Source organism: Pan paniscus, chromosome 10 (genome assembly GCF_029289425.2).
Source record: "Pan paniscus chromosome 10, NHGRI_mPanPan1-v2.0_pri, whole genome shotgun sequence".
Taxonomy (NCBI): Eukaryota; Metazoa; Chordata; class Mammalia; order Primates; family Hominidae; genus Pan; species Pan paniscus.
Genome location: NC_073259.2, coordinates 140,059,532 through 140,083,892, shown reverse-complemented (window position 1 = coordinate 140,083,892; position 24,361 = coordinate 140,059,532). Strand labels below are relative to the sequence as shown.

Sequence of the window (24,361 nt, the reverse complement as noted above, 5' to 3'; positions counted from 1 at the left end):
GTTCTAGGGATGGAAATGCACTCAACTACCGCCGGGACTCTGCGCACACGCCGTGTTCCCACTCGGCCTCCAACGGGGCTCACTGTCGTCAACACAGGCCCTGATCGGGGTGGGCTGCTCTGCAGCCTCTCCCTGTCTACCCCAGCGAGAGGCAGGAGGCACGGGGAAGGGCAGGCCTGGCTGCAGATGCATCACTCAGCTGTTGAGAGATGGCCCTGGCCTGTGCCCTGTAGGTGCTGCACTGCTCTTCAGCCAACCCCACCAGCTCCCACTCTAGCCCATCGGCCAGCCCCCACCCATCCAGCCTAGCATCCACATGTCCAGCCTGGCATCTACACGTCTGGCCTCCTGCCCTATCCAGTCTGGTGTCCACCATGTTCAGGACTATCTTCTTTGTGGAAAGGCTGGTTTAAGGAAGAATCTGGGTTTTTCTGGAATGCTTATGAATCTGACTTGAGACCCTTGACCCTCAGAACCCCACGGTTCTCACCCTGTGGTCTCAGCTTTTCTCTGCCTACCCTACATGAAGACAGCAAGGGGGAAAATTCTGGGTACGGAGTGGACAGGGCAAGGGACAGAACACAAGGCCACAGCCTTAAGAGTACAGAAAATATGAACAAAGACCCTAGGGCCCAAGAAACAGAGGCAGCGACACGGTAATGAGGAGGATAAGGAAGGGCCACGGCTGTTCACACAGTGAAAGCACAGCTGCTTCCCACTGAGGCCTGGGGTTTCTAGAAATCTACCACTTGTTCTCACTTTTCTAGTGTTAGCAGTAGGGCCTCCAGAGTCTTCCAAGGACTCTGCGCCTGCTTTGGCAACAGTTAGGAGAAAAATAAATTCTCAGCCAAAATTAAAGAGAAAGCTAGACTAGAAGCCCAGGAGGAAGGGCAGGAGGCCGTGTGGCCAGGCAGGAAAGCCTAGGACAGCCCCTTGCTGTCCCTTGACTGATACCAGGTGCCTTCTAACTCTTAGCCTCTCAGCTCCCTGAACAGCCCCAGCCACCAGCCTGAACCTGTGGCACTGCAGGTATCCTAACTCCAACTGCCAGGCAAAGCCAGGCAACAAAATGAAGCTAAATCCACATCATTGCTTAGTGGGTGAGCACAGGCTTGATCCCAACAACGCATGCTGGGCTCTGAAGACACCACCTCAGAGACTTAATTACACAGCACAGTTATTCTCCAAACAACAGGGAAGTATCCTTCCCAGACTTCACAGGTTAAGGCCTCTAGAGTGAGTCTGCCAGGCACAGTGGTTCACGCCTGCAATCCCAGCACTCCAGGAGGCCGAGGCAAGCAATCGCTTGAGCCCAGGATTCAAGACCAGTCTGGGTAATGTGGCAAAAAACACAAAATTAGCTGGACATTCCAGCCTGGACAACAGAGCGAGACCCTGTCTGGGGGAAAAAAAAAAAAAAAAGTGGGTCTGGAGTCCTGCCCACCACTTACACCACTGCAAACTCGAGCCCCCACCAACGCACACAGCACAGCAGCTCCACGCATTCCAACCCACCTTCTTCGCAGCAGCCACCTTCCACCTCCTCTCCTGGGCAAAGTCTGTGGCCATCCACTGCATCTCCTCCAGCAGATAGTCCCAGTGGGACTTGGGGCGTGGGGCCTCCTGCAGCTTTGGCAGACGCCTCTGGGACCACAGACCTGCTTTCCTCAGCTCCGCAATGCGCTGATGCACCTGGTTCTCCTGTAGATGATACATGGGGGATGGTGGGGTCGGCATGTGATGAGTGTGTTCCACCAACTCAGACCCCAGAAATTTGAAGCCCTACTATGCAAAAGGCTCAGTCAGGCACTAAGAAAGAGAGAAAGCACAAGGTCCCAGTTTAATATCAAAGGTAAGATTCGAACACAAAGGTCAAAGTGGTTCTAGGAGAGGTCTAGGAGCATGTGACCCTTCCAGGAGCCTTAGAAGAAGCTGGAGCAATAGTCCTGCCCCAGCTCTACAAAACAGACTAAAACTTTAAAACCTCATGTTTCTACCAAAGTGTTTACATGGGAAACCATAGGATGTCTGGAATTTGCTTCTAAATAATCTGGAAAGGAGTGGGATAAATGAAATGAGACTAGCTGCATATTGATCACTGTGATAAAATCAAATAATGGGGAACATGGGGTTTATGACACTCTATTTTGATACACATTTCTTTTAATTCCCCTAATGAAGTTGAACAAAATAAATGCTTAGTCATCCAACCCAAAGTAAGTGCTAAGGGCTGGGCAGTGACTCTCAAACACAGGGCTGCAGACCCGTGGCTGCAGGGACCTCACAGCCTGCAGGGCCCCAGCGCTCAAGCTTGTCCCTCTCCGCCTAACTGCTACACGTGACCTCTCCCACCCTCGTCTACTGCCCATATGAAAGCAGCCCAAGACTGCAGGCTTTATCACAAAAACGCAGACTGCCTCCATGAGTCTACTTCCAACAGAAAAGGCTCACCCTTGGTTTTCATCTTGTGTCTACCGATTCCCAAGCCATGCTGAATTGAGCAGGCATTCAGTTTTACGCCATCACATTCTTGACAATTAAAACTAAATGTGCTTCACCAACTGGAGTACATTTTACAACTTTCTTAAGCATGCTTACCAGAGTTATTTGTTCTGTCAGTGTATCCTGAGAACTGTCTTGGGACGAGGTGGCATTCTGAGCAGGACTCTGTGGTTTGGGGGGGGCAGATGCCACCACCCCTGGGGTCCGGGAAGTGACTGGAGATAGTGCCTTATTGGTGGCTGAGGAAGGTCTATTTACTGGAGAGGATCGAGCAGGGGAGGGTCCTGGGCCGGAGCCACTCACAGGCGCAAGGGACGAGGTAGAAGAGGTGGGCAGAGGCCGTGGGCAGGGCGGGGCAGGGTCCACAGGGAGCCTTGTCGATGCTGCCGTCTGTAAGGGCAGGGCACAAGTGGAGCAAGGTGAAGAAAAGATGTCGGGGCAGCCCACGGTGCCCAATACCTGAGCGCCCACAGCACCAGAGACGCGCACTGCCGGCACCTTCCGCTCCACGATGCAAGCAAACAAATCCCATCGTATCCACAGCCCAACACCAACGTGTCCACAAGTACCACATCCTCCCACTTCCACAAAACCAAATAGGAGTTCTCATTATGAACTATCTTTAGGCCATGCCCAGGCTCATGCCTGTAATCCCAACACTCTGGGAGGCTGAAGTGGGAGGACTGCTTGAGCCCAGGAGTTTGAGATGAGCCTGGGCTTTGACAAAGTAAGACCCCATCTCTACAAAAAAATTTAAAAATTAGCCAGGTGTGGTGGTGTGCACCTTTGGTCGCAGCTACATGGGAGGCTGAGGTGGGAGGACTGCTTGAGCCTGGGAGGCTGAGACTGCAGTGAGTCATGTTTGTGCCACTGTACTCCAGCCTGGGCAACGAAGCAAGACCCTATCTCAACAAAATATAAAATGAAATAAAATACAAATTCAGTGTGCCTCTCTCATGGCAGACAGGCTAAAAGGGTTAAAAAATCCTCCTCAGGCCAGGCGCAGTGGCTCACGCCTATAATCCCAGCACTTTCAGAGGCCGAGGTGGGCGGATCACCTGAGGTCAGGAGTTCAAGACCAGCCTGACCAACATGGAGAAACCTCGTCTCTACTAAAAATACAAAATTAGCCGGGCATGGTGGCACATGCCTATTAATCCCAGCTACTCGGGAGGCTGAAGCAGGAGAATTGCTTAAACCCAAGAGGCGGAGGTTGTGGTGAGCTGAGATTGCGCCATTCTACTCCAGCATGGGGAACAAGAGCAAAACTCCGTCTCAAAAAAAGAAAAGTCCTCCTCTTTGCACCACCTCAACGACAGACTTAAAGTCACAGAGAACTGCTGCGACTCTGTGACTTAAATTCACAGAGAGCAGGGAAGGTGGGCTGAGTGAAGGCTCACACAAGATTTAGCCCGTTCGAAAGCTGAAGGGAGACAGAACCGCTAGAGCACACTCTCTCTGAGCGCCCGTCCCACGACGTGGGTCTGCTTTCTTCACCTCGGCAGCGCCGTCTCCCGGCTGGCCACAGGCGTTTGGAAATGAAGCTTTATTACAGCACAGCCACATCCACTTACGTGCTGTCCGTGCGTGGCTGTGTCTTCACTTCTGCCACAGAAACTGAACAGCTCGCAAAGCTGGAACATTTACTCCCTGGCCCTTGACTGAGAAAGTGTGCCAACCCTGGCTAACCTAGAAGTAACAGGTTCCTACAGACTTTGTAAAGCACTTCTTTAAAATCATTTTCCAGGCTGGGTATGGCGGCTCACGCCTGTAATCCCAGCATTTTGGGAGCCCAAGGGGGGTGGATTAGTTGAGGTTAGGAGTTTCAGACCAGCCTGGCCAACATGGCAAAAGCCCATCTCTACTAAAAAGTAAAAAAAAAAAAAAAACAGTTGCCTAAGCATGCATAAGATATTATGTGCATTGTAAAATGATCAGTAAATGATTTCCTCTACTGTTGTTCTTAAGGAGAGAATATAAAGTTATTTAGAGAGCTAAATTGTGAAATAAATCATTCCTCTGCTGGAAAAAAAAAAAAACCTAGTAGGGCATGGTGGCACATGCCTGTAGTCCCAGCTACTCGGGAGGCTGAGGCAGGAGAATGGTTTGAACCCAGGAGGCAGAGGTTGCAGTGAGCGGAGATCGTGCCACTGCGCTCCACCCTGAGGGACAGAGTGAGACTCTGACTCAAAAAAAAAAAGATAAAATAAAATAAAACCATTTTCCACAGCTGATTTTTTCAGTAACACAGGCAGGTAAATTAAATCTAAGAAAAACCACGGAGCTGCTTTAAGTCAGTATGTGGCTCGATGTGAGGAAGTGTTCAAAATAGAATCATTTCCACAAAAACCTAAAGCAAGCAATGTAAGGCCTAGAAGAGCTCAGCTGCCCCGGCATGTGTCGCCTTTCTCAAAGTGGGTGCACAAGGCTTCCCTGCAGACTTGCACAAAAGGCTCCCAACCACAGCCCCACCAGTTGCTGGCTTTTCTGGCCTCTGGTTTTTTGAATCTATAAAATGGAGATAGTAAAGATTCTACCTCATAAGGTTGTCAGGTAAAGGAAATAAACAATGCCAATAAATCGCTCATCACAGTGCTTGACACCACACCTCACAAGTGGTGAGTAAGAGATAGCTATTATTGTTACTACTATTTCATCGTTATATACTTAAGACTTTGCCATAAATCTCAAACATAAAGAACCTGTAGGCCGGGCGCAGTGACTCATGCCTGTAATCCCAGCACTTTGGAAGGTCAAAGCCAGCGGATCACCTGAGGTCAGGAGTTCAAGACCAGCCTAACCAATGGAGAAACCTCGTCTTTACTAAAAACACAAAATTAGCCGGCATGGTGGCAACATGCCTATAATCCCAGCTACTCGGGAGCTGAGGCAGGAGAATCGCTTGAACCCAGGAGGCAGAGGTTGTGGTGAGCCGAGATCGGGCCACTGCACTCCAGCCTGGGTAACAAGAGCGAAACTCCGTCTAAAAAAAAAAAAGAAAAAGAACTTGTAGCTTGGGCAGCATGGCGAAATCCCATCTCTACAACAATACAAAAATCAGCCAGGTGTAGTGGTGTGCGCCTGTAGTCCCAGCTACTCAGGGGGCAGGGACAGGAGGATCATCTAAGCCCAGGAAGTAGAGGCTGCAGTGAGCAGAGATCGTGTCACTGCATTCCAGCCTGGGTGACAGAGCCAGACCCTGTTTCAAAACAAACAAACAAAAACCCTGAACTCAAAGCCCACCTAGGAAATTCCTTTGTTAGTGAGGGAGAAGGCAAAAGGAAGGGAAGACTCTCTGCAGTGGGCTCCCCACGCCCTGATGTGCATCAAACAGTGGAGAACCAAGGGGGCTGAGAGTCCTCCCCGGCCTCCCTGTCAGTGCCCTGTTGACGGCTGGCACCGAGGCTGTGGCATTTTGCTATTCCTTAGGAACCGAAACCAGTTTACTGTGGACATTCCAAAAACACACTGGGTAAAATTAATCAGTGGAGGAGGAGGGGCATTTTAACTACCTGAAATGTGTATCAAGCTGCATCAGTAACGCCTTACATATGTGTATCAAGCTGGATCAGTAACACCTTACACACGTTTGCAGAGCATATAGCATCCCAAAAGCAGCAAAGCAGGCGTCCAGGGAGCATGTCTGGTGGGTGGTGTGCAACATGGTTTTGCACTCACATGGAGCTAGGGTCAAGCCCCGCTTATCACTTCATCGCCATGTAACCTGGGGCCAGCCCCAGAACCTCTGAGTATTTGTCTCCACACTGGTAGAATGGGTCGCTGCCACCTACCTGAGAGTTGCTAGGCAGATCATAAGAGATAACTGACACCATGCCCTTCACACAACATATGGGTGAGTAAGGAGGGACCCCTGGTACTAAGAGTGACAATAATAACAGTTGTCTATTATTATTATTTTTTTTTTTTTTTTTTGAGACAGAGTCTCACTCTGTCACCCAGGCGGGAGTGCAATGGTGTGATCTCAGCTCAGTGCAACCTTCACCCTGGTCCCAGGTTCAAGTGATTCTCCTGCCTAAGCCTTTGAAGTAGCTTGGACTACAGGCACTTGCCACCACGCCTGGCTAATTTTTGTATTTTTAGTAGAGACAGGGTTTCGCCATGTTGGCCAGGTTGGTCTCGAACTCCTGAGCTCAGGTAATCCACCCGCCTCAGCCTCCCAAAGGCTGGGATTACAGGCGTGAGTCACCAAACCCAGCCCAGTTCTCTATTACTTTAATAAAGATAATATCATAGAGCCAAATAAAACTGTATTGCAAGTACTGAATTGAGTAATTGTTCTAAACTGGGGGAGCAAGCTGCTAAGAGAAAATACACAAATTACAGTGTGGTGTGACACTCTGTCTAACACACAGGTAGCCAGCAAATGCTGCAAACCATTTTCTTTTTTTCCTCTATCTTTTCTCATACCTGTGGCAGGGAGGAAAGCTGAGAGGCCTGCACCTGCACCTTTCCAGGTGTGGGAACGTGGAGGGCCAGCTGTGCAGGCTGCGAGGGAGGGATGGGGAGTTGGCTGCTGGGGGGTGCAGGGATGGGAACATTGGGCTGCTGAGTCTTCACCGGGATTTGGAGCTGTGTCTGGGCCTCTACCACTTGCGGCTGCTGTGCAAACTGCAGCGTAGAGGAGAGGGCTGCAGTGGGAACACCGGCTGGGGGCAGCCTCCCGGGCAGCTGCGGCAGTGGGGTGTGCAAGCTGGCAGCGTTCTGCACGGGAGGCCCCGTGGAGGGGTCATACTGCTGCTGACTCTGCCTCTGTCCAGCGAGCTGCGCGGCCTGCGGCGTGGGGGGCATTCCTCCTGCAAAATAAGAAAAGCGCCAAAAGCACTGATTCCCAACTGTGGCAGCTTCTACCAATGAGTCACAAGGAGACACGTCTAACACCCCGGTGCTTGTCCAAGACCCACCACACTCACACGAGAAGTTGGCCACAACCGAGCACACACAAAAGGAAAGAGGCGCTTGACCTTTGCAAGTCAGCATCAAGCAAAACAAGCACCAGATCACCACAGGGCACCCCCACAACAGCAGCAATTAGGAAAAACACAGGAGTAAAAATTGTTGAAAGACACTATGACAATGCAACGTGTGGCTCCCATTAGTGTGGCAAGAATATGTCTCCAGGGGCTTTGCATATGATATCGACTGGGACTCAGAGAAGTATCTCAATTTCAGGCACCCCACTGCAAACACGCTACCTCCACTGCCCAAGTTTGAGTCTGGTGCTGGTTTCTGGAACCGCAGTGTACTGCCTGCTCCTGAGCGGGGAGCTGGCTCTGCTGCTGGGCCTTACCTTGTGCGGTCGGCATTAGTTGCTGGAGAGGAACGCCTGCGTCCGCCCCCGGGTGCTGGAAAACTACCCCTTGGTGACCCACTTCAAGGCGAGGCCTCTTAGACTGCTCTAGAATAATTTTCAAAAAAGGTGCAGTTTGATGTAAAAATAAAACCAGAGAAGTAGTAGAAAAAAACGTGTGTTTTTATCATCTTTGAAAAGGGAGGCCTTTCTATACATGAACTAAAATCCAGAAGCCATAAAACATAAGGCTGATAAATACAATTTCTCATTAAAATGTTGCCAATATAAGAAAAAGCATCATGAAAAGGCCAAGGACAAGCAACAACCTGAGAGGCAACACTGCAACGTGTGTGATGGGCAGAGGCGGGCTTGCTTAGCACTCAGAAAGCACAGGCACACATGAGGAGCATCACAAGTACACGGACGAGAGCATGGAGAGCGGGCAGTGAAGCAGACTCACAAATGCCCAGCACACAGGGAATGAGGCTGCACAGCGTGCTCAAAACTAAAGAAACCCATATCAGAACAAGGAATGTTTCACTCATCAGATCAATGAGGATTAAATGACTTATACCTAATAAAACGATCAAAATGTGAAAGAAACAGAAATTGTTGATGGCAGTGAAAACTGGCCCTGTCCTTTTGGTGGGCAATTGAGCACCATCATTACTTAACTACATCTGCGCTTTGATCTAGCAATTTCATTTCTAGGCATTTTTCCTTTAGATATATTGACAGACAGTCAGGCGCAGTGGCTCACGCTTATAATCCCAGCACTTTGGGAGGCTGAGGCAAGAAGACTTGAGCCCAGGAGTTCGAGACCAGCCTGGGCAACATAGTGGGACCACAACTGTACCTAAAATGCAACAATTTTTGCATTTAGCTGGGCGTGGTGGCACGCGCCTGTAGTCCCAGCTACTCAGGAGGCTGAGGCATGAGATTTGCTCAAGCCTGGGAGGTAGAGGCTGCAGTGAGCCATGATGATGCCAGTGCACTCCAGCCCGGGTGAGCCAGACCCTACCTCAAAAAATAAGCAGATGGACAGACTGATAAACATGTAGGAAAAAAAAACCATGAGACTACATGTTCAATCCTTAGCTCACTGTAACAGACACAAGGTGGCACTAACAGATGAACACTGACAAGGATCTGACTGATAAAGAACCAACCATCCCCAAGACGGAACAGCACGGAGCACTGAGAGAGGTTATGACCTGGAGAGATGGCCTCTTCAGTTAATATTCTTAGACATAACAACTTATATATGATCGCATCTCAACTTTTTCAAAGTATCACATATGTAACAATGCTTGTGTATGAAGAGAGGAAGGTCTGTGAGAGAGAATATAGGAAACATTAACAGCGGTTACTGCTGTGGCTGGGGAGTGGGCAGGTACCAAGCCAGACATAGGCTTAAGTTATACCCTACTGAACTGTTGAAGTCTTTTATATAAAAATGTATTAAGTTTATCATTTGAAAAAATCAGCTTAAAAATATGACAACTTTGGAAAGCAGATGATTTTGTGTTTAATCACACCGTGATGACTCAAGAGCCTACAAATGCATACAGAAAACCAACACGGAATACACCTGCTCAACTGAAAAATTCCTCACTTCAGGACACAGAAAAATTCACGTAAATATTGTTCAGCTGATAATCACTGTAAGACAGGTTAATTTTCAAAGTAGGAAGAAACCAAGTTTAGCAACTGCTCTTCAGAAACTCATGGCAACTGTACCTCGGCAGCCCAAGGAGAGGGGGGCATTCCCGAGGCCACGCTAGCTGTGCCCTGACGTACCTGCCATACCTGTGGAGGGCATCGCCTGCTGCCTCTTAAACAGGTCCGTCTCTACTGTGCTTCCGGCCCCTGCTACCAGGCTCCCTGCGAGGGCTTGCTGCTGGGAAAAAAGATGAAAAAATGAGATTTTGATCACTGAAGGCCATTACAAGAATAAACTCAAATTATCATAATTATCCCAAACATCGACCTCATTCCTTTCTAATAACAGGAATGTTATCTACCCCGTGTCTTTAAATATACATGTGTAATGTATATTTATGTATAATAAACAATTTAAAGTTCTAACTTACCTCTGGGGGAAAAAAGACTTGTAAAAGACATATTATTCTGGTTTTAATGGAATTTCAAATCAATGCAAACCTACAGTCCTTGGGAAACAACAAAAGGGCTAATGCTGGGAAACATGAGTTTCAGTTCTGAGACAAATCTCAGCCGACTCATCAGTCACACTGCCCAGCATAACTTCACATCCAAAAACACCGAATAATAAAAAGGTGAAGTTGCCTTTCTACTGGAAAATGACACTAAAACCCCAATTAATAACTATCTAATTAATTTAGATCTTTTTTTTTTTTTTTTTTTTTGAGACGGAGTCTCTCTCTGTCACCCAGGCTGGAGTGTAGTGGCGGGATCTCAGTGCAACCTCTGCCTCCCAGGTTCAAGCCATTCTCCTGCCTCAGCCTCCCGAGTAGCTGGGACTACAGGCGCCTGCCACCACGCCTGGCTAGTTTTTTTTTGAATTTTTAGTAGAGACGGGGTTTCACCGCATTAGCCAGGATGGTCTTGATTTCCTGACCTCATGATCTGCCTGCCTCGGCCTCCCAAAGTGATGGGATTACAGGTGTGAGCCACCGCACCCAGCCAACTTAGAGCTTTAAAATGATATTTTTATAGTTAGCACCCTACATGAGATATAAATATGTGAGATATATAGAGATATAAATAGATGTTATTTAAAATGTTTAAAGTGAAAAAAAGCCATCACCAGGTGTGGTGGCTTATGCCTTAATCCCAACACTTTGGAAGGCTGAGGTGGGAGGATCGCTTGAGGTCAGGAGTTCAAAACCAGCCTGGGCAACACAGCAAGATCCTGTCTCTACAAAAAAATAAAAATTAAAATGTTAGCCAGGCATGGTGACACATGCCTGTAGTCCTAGCTACTCAGGAGTCTTGAGCCCAAGAGTTTGAAGCTGCAGTGATCTAGGACTGTGCCACTGCACTCTGCATTCCAGCCTGGGCAACAAAGTAAGAGACCCCATCTTTAAAAAAAACAAAAAATGAAAGAAGCCAATCTGAAAAGGCGACATGCTACATGATCCTAACTCTGTGATGTCTTGGAAAAGGCAAAACTATAGAGACAAAAAGATGAGTGGTTGCCAGGTGCAAAGCAGAGGGGAGGAGGTGAATAGGTGAGCACGGGACATTTCTAGGGCGGTGAAACTACAGTACTATGCTAATGACATGGCACTGAAGGTTTCACCAAGTGCAACAAATGCACCGTCTGGTGGGGGACACGGATATAAAGGAGGCTGTGCACATGGGCGGGGGAGCAATGGGGTATGTTTAAAAATCTCTTGTTCCTTCCTCTCAATTCTGCTGTGAACCTAAAACTGCTCTTAAAAAATCATGTTTTTTAAAAGTTTACATGGGAAGCTATTGGCATGTTATTTTACAGAGACAGAAACTAGCCAACTCTTGGTCAGCACAGACTTAACCCTAACCCTTTTCCATCTGGTCACCATCCTTGCCATTAAAGTAAATGCTAAGGACTTAATTACTAGTTGCTAAATTATTCCTTAAATCACTCAATTATATTCACTCTACTTAGTGAGACATTTTAAACGCAAAAGTTACAGATACCTAAACAAAGTAACTGTTCAGTGACAGGGAGCTGTTTGAACCAACTGCCACACAAGGGCCACCACACAGCCACCACCAGCCATGCCACAGACTCTGTACTCACACGGGGAAAGGCTTGGGAAGAGTTACTAAAAGGAAAAATCAACCACAATACAGCATATGTAGCAGGAAGGCACTGCCATTTACATTTAACCAAGATGGAAAAGGAAAGAAGATGAAAGGGACAGAGGGAATGGACAAAGAGAGGGAGGAAAGAAAGGAAAGAATGTTTTGAAAACAATGGCCTGGCAGTGGTTACCTCTGGGGCAGCATTACAGGTGACATGATTTGTGTGTGTGTGCGTTTCTAAATTTCCCAAATGTTCTATAATGAACATGTATGACCAATACAACCAAAAGAAAAGAGTATTTTTTAATAAAAAAAAAAAAACTTGATAAAGGGCTCCGTGTCCAGTAATGGCCAAGTACTTCCTATCGGGTCAAACATAATCCAGGTAACAAGGCTGGGCATGGTGGCTCACTCCTGTAATCCCAGAACTTTGGGAGGCTGAGGTGGATGGATCACAAGGGCAGGAGATCGAGACCATGGTGAAACTCTGTCTCTACTAAAAATACAAAAAAAAAAAAAAATTAGACGCGGTGATGGGTGCCTGTAGTCCCAGCTACTCGGGAGGCCGAAGCAGGAAAATGGCGTGAACCCGGGAGGCAGAGCTTGCAGTGAGCCGAGACTGCACTACTGCACTCCAACCTGGGTGACAGAGCGAGACTCCGTCTCAAAAAAAAAAAAAAAGAAAAAGAAAAAAAACATAATCCAGGTAACCATAAACTCTAGATGAAATACAAAAAAATATGAAAAGGTAGGCCAGTGATACAGGAAGGGAAGTGATATTCGCAAGAAGGGAATGGAACACGGTAAGGTTTCCAGTTTCATGGCATTTGGCATGAGGGCAGCCCCAGTGTGTGCTCTATGGAACGGCTCAAACCTAAAGACACATAGCATCTCACTGGCTTGAACAAGAGGACAAAGAGGAAGAGACAGATGGAAAAGGAGGAGGCCCCACATTCTCTCCCTAACCTCCACCTAAACCACGTACACAAAAACAGAATCCAACAGAAGGCCCAAGTACTGAACTGAGTTTTCAGGTGCCTCCTGCCACAAAGGAGAAAGAGTATGCAGGTTTTTTGTTGTTGTTTGGCGTTTTCGTTTTTTGTTTTTTTGAGACAGAGTCTCGCTCTGTCGCCCAGGCTGGAGTGCAATGGTACGATCTCGCCTCACCGCAACCTCCACCTCCTGGGTTCAAGCGATTCTCCTGCCTCAGCCTCCTGAGAAGCTGGGACTACAGGTGCGCCACCATGCCCGGCTAATTTTTGTATTTTTAGTAGAGACAGGGTTTCACCATATTGGCCAGGCTGGTCTCAAACTCCTGACCTTGTGATCCACCCGCCTCAGCCTCCCAAAGTGCTGGCATTACAGGCATGAGCCACCACACCCAGCCAGAGTGTGCATTTTTAATTCAATCAAGTTAAGTGTTAAAGAAAATAAATACTTTTCAGAAGAATATAACAGAACCCAGGGTTTCTACACGTCATGCACAATTGTACAAAATCCAATTCAAACTTACTCCAAAATACAAACAAAATTACTCCAAAATACAAACAAAAAACATGAGTCATACTCAGACACCAACCTCAAGATGACCCACGTACTAGAATAAGCAGGCAAGGATCTTAAAGTGACCTTAATATGTATGCCCAAGGTCATAAAGAAAAATATACTGCAATAAAAGACAAGAAGAAATCTTGACAAAAAAACAGAAACTATTAAAATAAAGAGTGAAATGGAGATACTAGAAGTGAAAAATACAACATCCGAAATAAAAAAAAATTCATTGGATAGGCGTAACATCAGTGTGGAGATGTGAAAAAATCAGTCGGGGCACGGTGACTCATGCCGATAATCCCAGCACTTTGGGAGGTCAAGGCAAGAGGACTGCTTGAGGTCAGGAGTTCAAAATCAGCCTGGGCAATATAATGAGACCCCATCTCCAAAAAACAAACAAAAAATTTTAAATTGACCAGGCGCAGTGGCTTATGCTGTATTTCCAGCCATTTGGGAACCTAAGGTACGCAGATCACTTGAGGTCAGGAGTTCAAGACCAGCCTGACCAACGTGGCGAAAATTCATCTCTACAAAAATACAAAAATTAGCTAGGCATGGTGGCACAGGCCTGTACTCCCAGCTACTGGGGAAGCTGGGATGGGAGGATCACTTCAGCCCTGGAGGCTGAGGTTGCAGTGAGTCGAAAGAACGCCACCACACTCCAGCCTGGGTGACAGAGTGAGACCCTATCTCAAAAAAAGAAAAAGAAAAAGAAATTTAAAAATCAGTGAGCCTCAAAAAAGATTATTGAGAGAGAAGAACCAAGTGAAGGACCTGACTTCAAGACACGCCCCAATACTCCAGGAACCAGGACAGTGCAGTGCAGCGCTGGTGTAAGGACCAACACACAGATAAGAAGAACTGAGCTGCGCACCAAGAATCAGACCCACACTCACACGGTGTTCCAAAGCCTCTAAGGCAATCCAATGGAGAACAGACAGTCTTTTCAACAAATGGTCCTAGAAAACTGGATATCTACATGAACACACGGATAAACTGGACTTCATTAAAATGAGAAACTTCTGCTCAAGAAGCACTGACAGGGAGGACTGTGCGCCCTGTTGACTGCTCCCCGGCTGTGGCTGACACTCAGCCTGCTTCCCAGAGGACTCAGGACACACAGGTCCTGCTGCCCCTGGGTTCTGCAGAAGACACAGGAACTCCTCCAGGCACGGCACACTCAGCCTTGGTTTTCAGAATGATTTTTAGTTTTACCTTATTCTGTCTCCATGAAGGTATTATTGGTAAAGATACTCTGGTCTTTTTTTTTTTTTTTTTTGAGATGGAGTCTCTCTGTCGCCCAGGATGGAGTACAGTGGCACACGCTCTGCTCAATGCAACCTCTGCCTCCCGGGTTCAAGCAATTCTCCTGACTCAGCCTCCCGAGTAGCTGGAATTACAGGCGCCTGCCACCAAGCCCGGCTAATTTTTTGTATTTTTAAGTACAGATGGGGTTTCACTATGTTGACCAGGCTGGTCTTGAATTCCTGACCTCGTGATCCGCCCTCCTCGGCCTCCCAAAGTGCTGGGATTACAGAAGATACTCTTGTCTTTAAAATACAACCTTGATTTTGATCAAAAACCATTATGACAATTCTTTAAAAAAGAGAATTTCTCACAAAGAAAAAACACTCTGAAGGGAATTTAATTCTGGGTGCCCATTTAGGAGAGACAATACCAAAACAGAGCTTATCCATGGAAAGCACAGCAGAAGGAAGCTCACAGAACATCTGCCACCTAAAAGGACAGACTGATGGTATTCTGAAGGTAGAAATTAAGACCAATAGTAGTTGGCAGCTACCAAAAGGAAAATTTCTGCCCTATTTAAATAAACAAAGAAATAAACTATAAAGCCAGGTGTAGTGGCTCATGCCTGTAATTCCAGCATTTTGGGAGGCCGAGGCGGGAGGACTGCTTGAGCCCAAGAGTTCAAGACCAGCCCAGGCAACAAAGTGAGACCTCCATTTCTACAAAAAAATTAAAAAACTGGCCAGGCGCGGTGGCTCACACCTGTAATCCCAGCACTTTGGGAGGCTGAGGCAGGCGAATCACCTGAGGTCAGGAGTTCGAGACCATGCTGGCCAACATGGTGAAACCCCATCTCTACTAAAAATACAAAAATTAGCTGGGCATGGTGGCACACACCTGTACTCCCAGCTACTCGGGAGGCTGAGGTGGGAGAATCGCTTGAACCCAGGAGGCAGAGGTTGTGGTGAGCTGAGATCGCGTTCAGCCTGGCAACGGAGCAAGACTCTGTCTCAAAAAAAAAAAAAAAAAAAATACAAACACATACGTAAAGTAAAGTAAGAAACAACAGTTGGGTTAGGATCACAAAACCATAAATAATTACTCATTTTCTCTAACATCATAATCACTGAAAAAAATGCTCCAATCAGGAGGTTTTTATAAGACATAAATAACCACAATAATATTAGTAGTATTTTTTATACTATAGCTGCACTCAACACAACCACAAAACCTTCTGGAAACAAAGAGAAATACACGCAATGCTGAGCACTCTGGATTTATTTCTGGAGTTTAACTGGCATAGATTAGTTTATTATAAAAATCCTACGATTGGCTGCAAATAATAAAACTCATCCTGAAACTCTGTCTTATTTTTTTTGAGACAGAGTCTTGCTCTGCTGCCCAGGCTGGAGTGCAGCAGCACAATCTTGGCTCACTGTAGCCTCTGCCTCCTGGGTTCAAGTGATTCTCCTGCCTCAGCCTCTCAAGTAGCTGGGAATACGGGAACACGCCACCACACCCAGCAAATTTTTGGTATTTTTGGTAGAGATGGGGTTTTGCCATGTTGGCCAGGCTGGTCTCAAACTCCTGGCCTCAAGTGATCCGCCCACCGTAGCCTCCCAAAGTTTAAACTCTTTTTAGAATGGTTAACAGGGCTTGCAAAGCCATAATAAAACTGGGGCCACAGTCTAGCAGCACTTTTAGCTAAACACAAAGTGAGTATACGGTGGGCACCACAAAGAGACTTACGCTCTCCTGATTCACTAGTGTCACTCCTAAGAGTTTTTCTAAATAGAACAGACATAACCTAAAACTAGAAAGTGGTTAGATGAATTACAGGTCCTGAAAATAATGAAGCAGTAACAGCAGTTAAAAACAGAATTATTAGAAGTCAATAAAATAATTATTTGTTAAATGAAATAACAAAACAAAAAAGTATAAATTCATTTGTTTCAACTGGTATATATGCAACATAACATTTAAAAAAATCAGTCAGGCATGGTGGCTCATGCCTGTAATCCTAGCACTTTGGGAGGCCAAGGCAGGTGGATCACTTGAGGTCAGGAGTTCGAGACCAGCCTGGCCAACATGGTAAAATCCCGCCTCTACTAAAAATACAAAAATTAGCTGGGTGTGGTGGTACACGCCTATAATCTTAGCTATTCAGGAAGCTGAGACAGGAGAATCGTTTGAGCCTGGGAGGCAGAGGCTGTAGTGAGTAGAGATCGCGCCACTGCACTCCAGCCTGGACAACAGAGCGAGACTCCGTCACAAAAAAAAAAAAAAAAGGTTGTGTTAGGGTGATAAAATTATGGCGAATTATTCATTTTCTCTAACAGGAAAATGATGAAAAATTTCTGCTTAGAACGGTTCTTTTTATCTTTTTATAAATAAATGCGTGCCTGTCTGTATTTTATATGCAACACCCCTGCACTCAGTATCACCTAAAAATCTTTTCGAAACAGAAATTAGTACATATGTAATAACAAATTCTGAATTTATTTCTAGAGTTTCACTGGTCAAAATAAAAATTACACAATTGGCTATTAGTAATAAAATTCGGCCAGGTGCGGTGGCTCACGCCTGTAATCCCAGCACTTTGGGAGGCCGAGGAGGGTGGATCAGGAGGTCAGGAGATCGAGACCATCCTGGCTAACATGGTGAAGCCCCGTCTCTACTAAAAATAACAAAAAATTCGCTGGGCGTGGTCGCAGGGGCTTGTAGTCTCAGCTACTCCAGAGGCTGAGGCAGGAGAATGGCGTGAACCCAGGAGGCGGAGCTTGCAGTGAGCCGAGATCGCACCACTGAACTCCAGCCTGGGCGACAGAGCGAGACTCTATTTAAAAAAAAAAAAAAAAGAAAAAGAAAAAGAAAAAGAAAGTAATAAAACTCATGCTGAATTTTTTTCCCAAAGAAATGGATGTTTTTCATTTTAACTCTTTTCTATTTTCTTAGATAGATATCCACTGTTACTTGCCTCAAAAGTCTGTAACTCAAAATGGAGACTCCTTGGTTTTCCTCTTTCAGTCTTATAAGTAATTTTTAATTAGGAAATATATCACACACACAAAAGAAATTATAAAATATATGTAAGACTTTCAAAGCACAGTAAAATTAATCATAGAATTTAAATAGTAAGATATCTTTCACTAAACAATCCATTCAACTTGTTTGGAATTTTCATAATACGATGTGGAGGAGGAAAGTGGAAAAATACATACATAAAATTTAAAGCAGTAATAATAAAGCGATCCCTACATACTCATCACATGCCTTAAGAAATAAAAATTTTGGCTCTTGAGATTATACTGGAAGATAAAAAAAAAAAAAAAAATTTACCCATACCTTAAAAACTCCATACACCCGCTTCTACACTTACTACCCAAAATGTCTGTTAAACATTTCCCTAAAGAACCCTTGTGCACTGTTGGTGAGAATGTAAACTATTACAGCCATTATGGAAATCAGTATGAAGGTTCCTCAAAAAATTAAAAATGGAATGAACATATGATCCAGCAACCCCACTTCTGGGTGCACAGCCAAAGGAAAGGAAATCCGCGTCTTGAAGAGGTATCTGCACTCCTGTGTTCACCGCAGCCAAGCTATGAAAACAACCTAAGTGCCCAGCAACAGATGAACAGATAATATAGTATATACACATGGAATACTATTTGGTAACAAAAAGCAAGGAAATCCTGCCATTTACGACAACATGAATGAACCCAGAGGGCATAATGCTAACTGAAATAAGCCAGAGAAAGATAAATGCTGTACAGTATCACTTACACGTGGAATCTTTTTTTTTAAGAGACAGGGTATTGCTCTACAGCCCAGCCTGGAGTGTAGTGGCACAATCACAGCTCACTGCAGCCTCAACCTCCTGGGCTCAAGCGATCTTCCCGCCTCAGCCTTCTGAATGAATAGCTGGGACTACAGAACACATGCCACACCTGACTAATTTTTTAATTTTTTTTGTAGAGATGGTGTCCTATGTTGTGCAGGCTGGTCTTGAATACGCGGTCTCAAGCGACCCTACAGCCTCGGCCTCTCCAAGTGCTGGGACTGCAGGTGTGAGCCAAAGCGCCCAGCCTGCAATTAATAATATTGCACTGTATACTTGGAACTTGCTGAAAGAGTAGATCTTAGCCATTCTCACCAAACAAAACAAAACAAGGGTAACTGTTAATTAATTTGATTGCGGTAATCACCTCACTATCCTTATACCAAATCACTTTGTACACTTTATAAAATTTTATTTGCCAATTATATCTCAATAAAGCAAAAACCAAAAGAAAAAAAAAGTTTCCTCACAGTGTCACCACCTGTGGGTGTGTGTCTAAACCCTCTCAGCTTTGCTTACACCCGCGCATCAATGTGCACGATGGCAGGGCTCTCTGTTTTACACTGGGTGCTCTATTAGTACTCCTCTAGGACACAGCCCATCCATTCTGTGGCCAATGGACAGTCTGGTTCTTTCCAATTTGGGGCTGCCAAAAACAATGCTGCGAGGAACATTACTGCACATGTGTTCTGGTGCACAAACACAAGAGTCTCTCTAGAGCATCGTGCTGGGTCAGAGTATGCTCTCTGCTCACCTTTTCCAGATGATGCAAAACGTTTCCAAATAACTAGACCAAGCTCCACTCTCATCAAAAGCAGATGAGAATCCTACAGCTCTACATCAACGGATTCTCTCCAGTTTAACTTCTGGCAATCTGGTGCATGGAACAGGAATCCTGAGCAGTTTAATTTGTACTGTAAACACTGCATCTCTTTTTCGTGTTGATAAGCACTCCTGGCCTATTGTCTTACTGTTCTAATGCAGATACTTATCAGTGTGGTCTATAAATGCATTAATATATTCTATTCCTCCAGGCATTAGCAGTAAAGATGTCCCACTAACAAATTTTCTGATAATCTCCAACTTAAGAGTTATCTTCTTTTTCTCGGGGGGGGGGGGGGGGGCGGCGGAGGCGGTGGAGACAGAGTTTTGCTCTGTCACCCAAGGGAGTGCAGTGGCACCATCTTGGCTCACTGCAACCTCTGCCTCCCGAGTTCAAGCAATTCTTGTGCCTCAGCCTCCTGAGTAGTTGGGACTACAGGCGCACATCACCACACCCAGCTCATTTTTTTGTGTTTTTTAGTACAGTGTTTCACCATGTTGGCCAGGATGGTCTCTTACTCCTGACTTCAGGTGATCTGCCCGCCTCTGCCTCCCAAAGTGCTGGGATTACAGGCGTGAGCCACCGTGCCCAACCAAGAGTTATCTTCAATTGTATAAAACCCATTACAATGAGTATCTAAATAGCAGAATCAAATTACTATTCCCCACCGAAAGGAACCAGGCTCTTTGTCGAAATGGCTGATTCCGGGGCTGGATCAAAGAATAGATATATATATACAAGGTGCACTTTAACAGTTTGTGCCAGAAAAGAAGGAAGTACTCCAGAAGTAAGACAGGTATGTCGGAAGTATACTAGAGCCAGCTTGAAGAGGCTCCAATTGGCCAATCACAGACAACCTGAGCATCAAAAGAAATAATAACAGAACCACCAGGAGGGGGGCTGGGCAGTAAATGACTGGCAAGGAGCATCAGGCAACTTCATGGAGTGATAGAAATGGACATGTTGACCATTGTGTGGGTTACATGGGTGTATGTACTTGTCAAAACTCTGCAAACTGTTAACACTGAAGATCTGTGTGTTCTGTTTTTAAAATATGCCTCAATTTAATGTAATTTACCATTTTTACAGACTAAAGAAGAAAAACCACATATCACTGTCAATAGATGTATTTGACAAAATTCAACATCAATTCATGATATACTAGGAGTAAAAGGGAATTTTATTACCTTGATAAAGAACATCTGCAAAATCTACAGTTAACATCTTACTTAAAGGTGGAAGACTAACTGCCTTCCCCCTAGATCAGGAAGGAGATCATACTGGGTGCCCTTGCCAATACAATAAAAAAAAAAAAAGAAAAGAAAAGAAATAAAAAGCATACAGATTGAAAAAGAAAAAAAATCCTGCTCTATTTGCAGACATGATTCTCTATGTAGAGAATCCCATGGAATCTACAAAAAAGCTCCTAAAACTAATAAATGAGTTTAGCAAGGTTGCAGAATGTAGGTTCAAATAATCAACTGTATACCTATATACTTACAATAAACAGCTGGAAATTTTTTTAAGTACTACTTATAATACCCCCCAAAATTGGAATACTGAGGTATAAACCTAAGAAAATATATGGTATGCTGAAAGTTACAAAATGTTGATGAAAGAAATCAAAGAATACTGAAATAAATGGAGAGATACACCATATTCATGGACTGGAAGACTCATATTGTTAAGATATCACTCCTCCCTAAACAGGTCAATGGACGCAACACAATTCTAATCAAAATCCCAGCAAGATGTTTTGTAGATATCAACAAGCTCATTCTAAAATGTATACAAAAAGGGAAAGGAACCAGAATGACCAAAATAATTTTGAAAAAGGAGAACAAACTTGGAGAACTCACACTACTTGACTTCAAAACTTACATAAAGCTATAGTAATCACAATAGTGTGACACTGGCAGAGAAAAACACATAAAGAGACGGGAAGAGAAGAGAATCCAGAAACAGAACCATACAAGTAGGTCAACTCATCTTTGGCAAAGGTGCAAGTCAACTCAACATACACAGATCGTCTGTTCAAGAAATGGCATGGAACAACTGAATATTCACATGCAAATTTCTTATATTTGCCATGTTACACAAAATTTTACGCAAAATAAATCATAGATCTAAAAGTAAAACTATAAAACTTCTACGAGACAACACAGAAGAACATCTTTCTGACCCTGGATTGAGCAGAGCTCTTAGATATGGCATCAAAAGCAAATCCATAAAAGAAAAAAACGATAAATTGTACTTCCACAAAATTTAAAACTTTTGTTCTGAAAAAGATAGTGTTAAGAGAAGAAAAAAACAAGCCAAAGACAGGAAAAAATACTTGCAAAACATGTAGCTGACAAAAAACATGTCCATATTATGTGAAGAATTTTCAAATGCAGTAATAACTCAGTGAAAAAATGGGTGAGACATTAACAGATACTTTGTCAAAGATATACGAACAGCAAATGAAAAAATGCTCAACTTTATTAGTCTTCAGAGACATCCAAATTAAAATAAACTAGACCTGGAATGATTAAAAAAGAAAACTGACAATAACAAGTACTAGAGAAGAAGCAAAACAAAGAGAACTATCATACTGGGAACACAAAATGGTACAGGCACTTTGGGAAAGTTTGGAAGTTTCTTTGAATCTTTTTTTTTTTCTTTTTGAGACAGAGTCTCACTCTGTCGCCCAGGCTAGAGTGCAGTGGTGCCATCTTGGCTCACTGCAACCTCCGCCTCCCAGGTTCAAGAGATTTTCCTGCCTCAGACTCCCAAGTAGCTGGGACTACAGGGACACGCCACTACACCTGGCTATTTTTTTTTTTTTAAGTAGAGATGGGGTTTCACTGTGTTGGTCAGGCTGGTCTCGAACTCCTGGCCTCAACTGATCTGCCAGCCTCGGCCTCCCAAAGTGCTAGGATTACAGGCATGAGCCACTGTGCCCAGCCTTTTTATTTATTTATTTATTTTTTTGAGTCAGAGTCTTGCTCTGTCACCCAGGCTGGAGTGCAGTGGCATGATCTCAGCTCACTGCAACCTCCATCTCCTGGGTTCAAGCAATTCTCCTACCTCAGCCTCCCGAGTAGTTGGGATTATAGGCGCCCACCACCACGCCCAGCTAATTTTTGCATTTTTAGTAGAGACGGGGTTTCACTACGTTGGCCAGGCTGGTCTCGAACTCCTGACCTCAGGTGATTCGCCCCCCCCTCGGCCTCCCAAAGTGCTGGAATTACAGGCATGAGCCACCGCACCTAGCCACCTTTTTATTTTTTTGAGACAGGGTCTCACTATGTGGCCCTGTGGCCCAGGATGGAGTGCACTGGCATGTCCATGACTCACTGCACCCTCGAACTCCAGGACTCAAGCAATCCTTCCACCTCAGCCTCCAAGTAGCTGGGACTACTACAGGTGTGTATCACTACACACAGTTGTTTTTTTTTTTTTTTTTTTTGAGGCGAGTCTCACTCTTGTCACCCAGGCTGGAGTGCAATGGGGTGAATTCGGCTCACTGTAACCTCCACCTCCCAAGTTCAAGTGATTCTCCTGCCTCAGCCTCCCAAGTAGCTGGGATTACAGGTGCCTGCCACCATGCCCGGCTAATTGTGGTATTTTTAGTAGAGATGGAGTTTCACCATGTTGGCCAGGCTGGTCTCAAACTCCTGACCTCAGGTGATCTGCCTGCCTCGGCCTCCGAAAGTGCTGGGATTACAGGCATGAGCTACCACGCCCGGCCTAATTTTTTAATTTTTAGTAGAGACAGGGTGGTCTTTTTTTTTTTTTTTTTTTTTTTGAGGTAGGGTATCACTCTGTGGCCCAGGCTGGTGTGCAGTGGCGCTGTCTCAGCTCATTGCAACCTCCGCCTCCTGGGTTCAAGCAATTCTCGTGCCTCCTGAGAAGCTGGAATTACAGGCGTGTGCCACCATGCCCAGCTGATTTTTGCATTTTTAGGAGAGACAGGGTTTCACCCCGTTGGCCAAGCTGGTCTCTACTGACCTTAGGTAATCCACCCACGTAGGCCTCCCAAAGTGCTGGGACTACAGGCATGAGCCATCATGCCTAGTCCAGGCTGGTCTTAAATTCCTAGCCTCAAGTGATCCTCCACCTTGGCCTCCCAAAGTGCTGGGATTTCAGGCGTGAACCACAGTGCCTGGCCCAGGTTGGTCTTAAATTTCTGGCCTCAAGCAATCCTCCCGCCTCAGCATCCCAAAGTGCTGGGATTACAGGCGTGTGCCACTGCACCCGGCCGGACGGGTTCTTAATAAAGTTCAACATACCCAGAAATCTGATTCCTAGTTTTTCTTTTTTTTTTTTTTTTTTTGAAATCAGCCAGCCAGCCACCCAAACCAGAACACTTTCAGAGAGGCTCTTTGACTCCTAGGCATTTACCCAAATGAAATGAATACCTATGTTGACATGAAAAACAGTATGTGAACATTTGTAGCAGCTTTATTCCCAAATTCTGAAAACTGGAAACAACCCAAATATTCTTTAAAGGGTAAATGGATAAACAAACTGGGGCACATTCACACAATGGAATAGCACTCAGCAATAAAAAGAACAAATTAATGGTAAATAAAACAAAGTAGATGAATCTGAAATGCATTATCTTAAGTGAAAGAAGCCAGACTGAAAAGCAACCCAGACTAGGATTCCATAGATATTCATTCTGGAAAAGGCAAAATCATTAGCAATGGAGAACAAAGGTCAAGGGAGGCGTGAAGGGTTGATGAGGGAACATTTTGGGAGGTGATGGAGCTTCTGTTGCTTGACGGTGGTGGTGGTTACACAACTCAATGAATTCGTCAAAATTCACAAGTACAGACTAAAAAACAGTGCATTTTACTGAATGTAAATTAAATAAGTTTAAACAAACATAAGCAAATAAATACTGATAGTGATATATTACAGCCTACTGATTCTAATAAATGTAGACAGAATGATGGAGTTAGAAAACCCAGCATGGATTCTTTATAGTAATAACTGATTCAGGCAAGACTCACCAACAGATGCTAGAACTAGCGGGTAAAAGTTTAAGGAGATTCAGGATATTTACATAGTCTCAAAGTATCTTCCCCCAAATTACTCATCATTTAAAAAAGGAAAAATAAATTTCCACTGGACAGGCCTGGTAGAAACCACCTTAACGAAGTGGTCAGAGTTAATATTACTAGTTATAGGACAAAGTGACATCACAGCCTTCTGATAAGACACATTGAAATGGACATATCATTACTTCTATAGCAATCTTCTCAAAAATACATGATCCAAATAGGACACAAGAAAACATCAGACAATCCCACATCAAAGGACACTG

At 45.0% G+C, this 24,361-nt stretch overlaps 1 protein-coding gene across 31 annotated transcripts in view; it reads right to left on the bottom strand.

The window, feature by feature from the left end:
- LOC100971447 (E1A-binding protein p400) overlaps window positions 1–24,361 on the bottom strand; it is a 131,147-nt gene that overhangs the window by 91,681 nt on the left and 15,105 nt on the right. For 14 of the 31 annotated variants that reach the window (XM_034934868.3, XM_034934881.3, XM_034934873.3 and 11 more), the window contains 5 exons: window positions 9,614–9,713; window positions 7,811–7,918; window positions 6,931–7,316; window positions 2,599–2,892; window positions 1,516–1,701 (listed from right to left, as the gene is read on the bottom strand). In XM_034934868.3, coding sequence (XP_034790759.2) covers window positions 1,516–1,701; window positions 2,599–2,892; window positions 6,931–7,316; window positions 7,811–7,918; window positions 9,614–9,713 — 1,074 coding nt within the window. The remainder of the gene's footprint in view (window positions 1–1,515; window positions 1,702–2,598; window positions 2,893–6,930; window positions 7,317–7,810; window positions 7,919–9,613; window positions 9,714–24,361) is intronic. The other 17 variants (XM_034934876.2, XM_055096401.1, XM_034934870.2 and 14 more) reach the window with 7 other exon arrangements.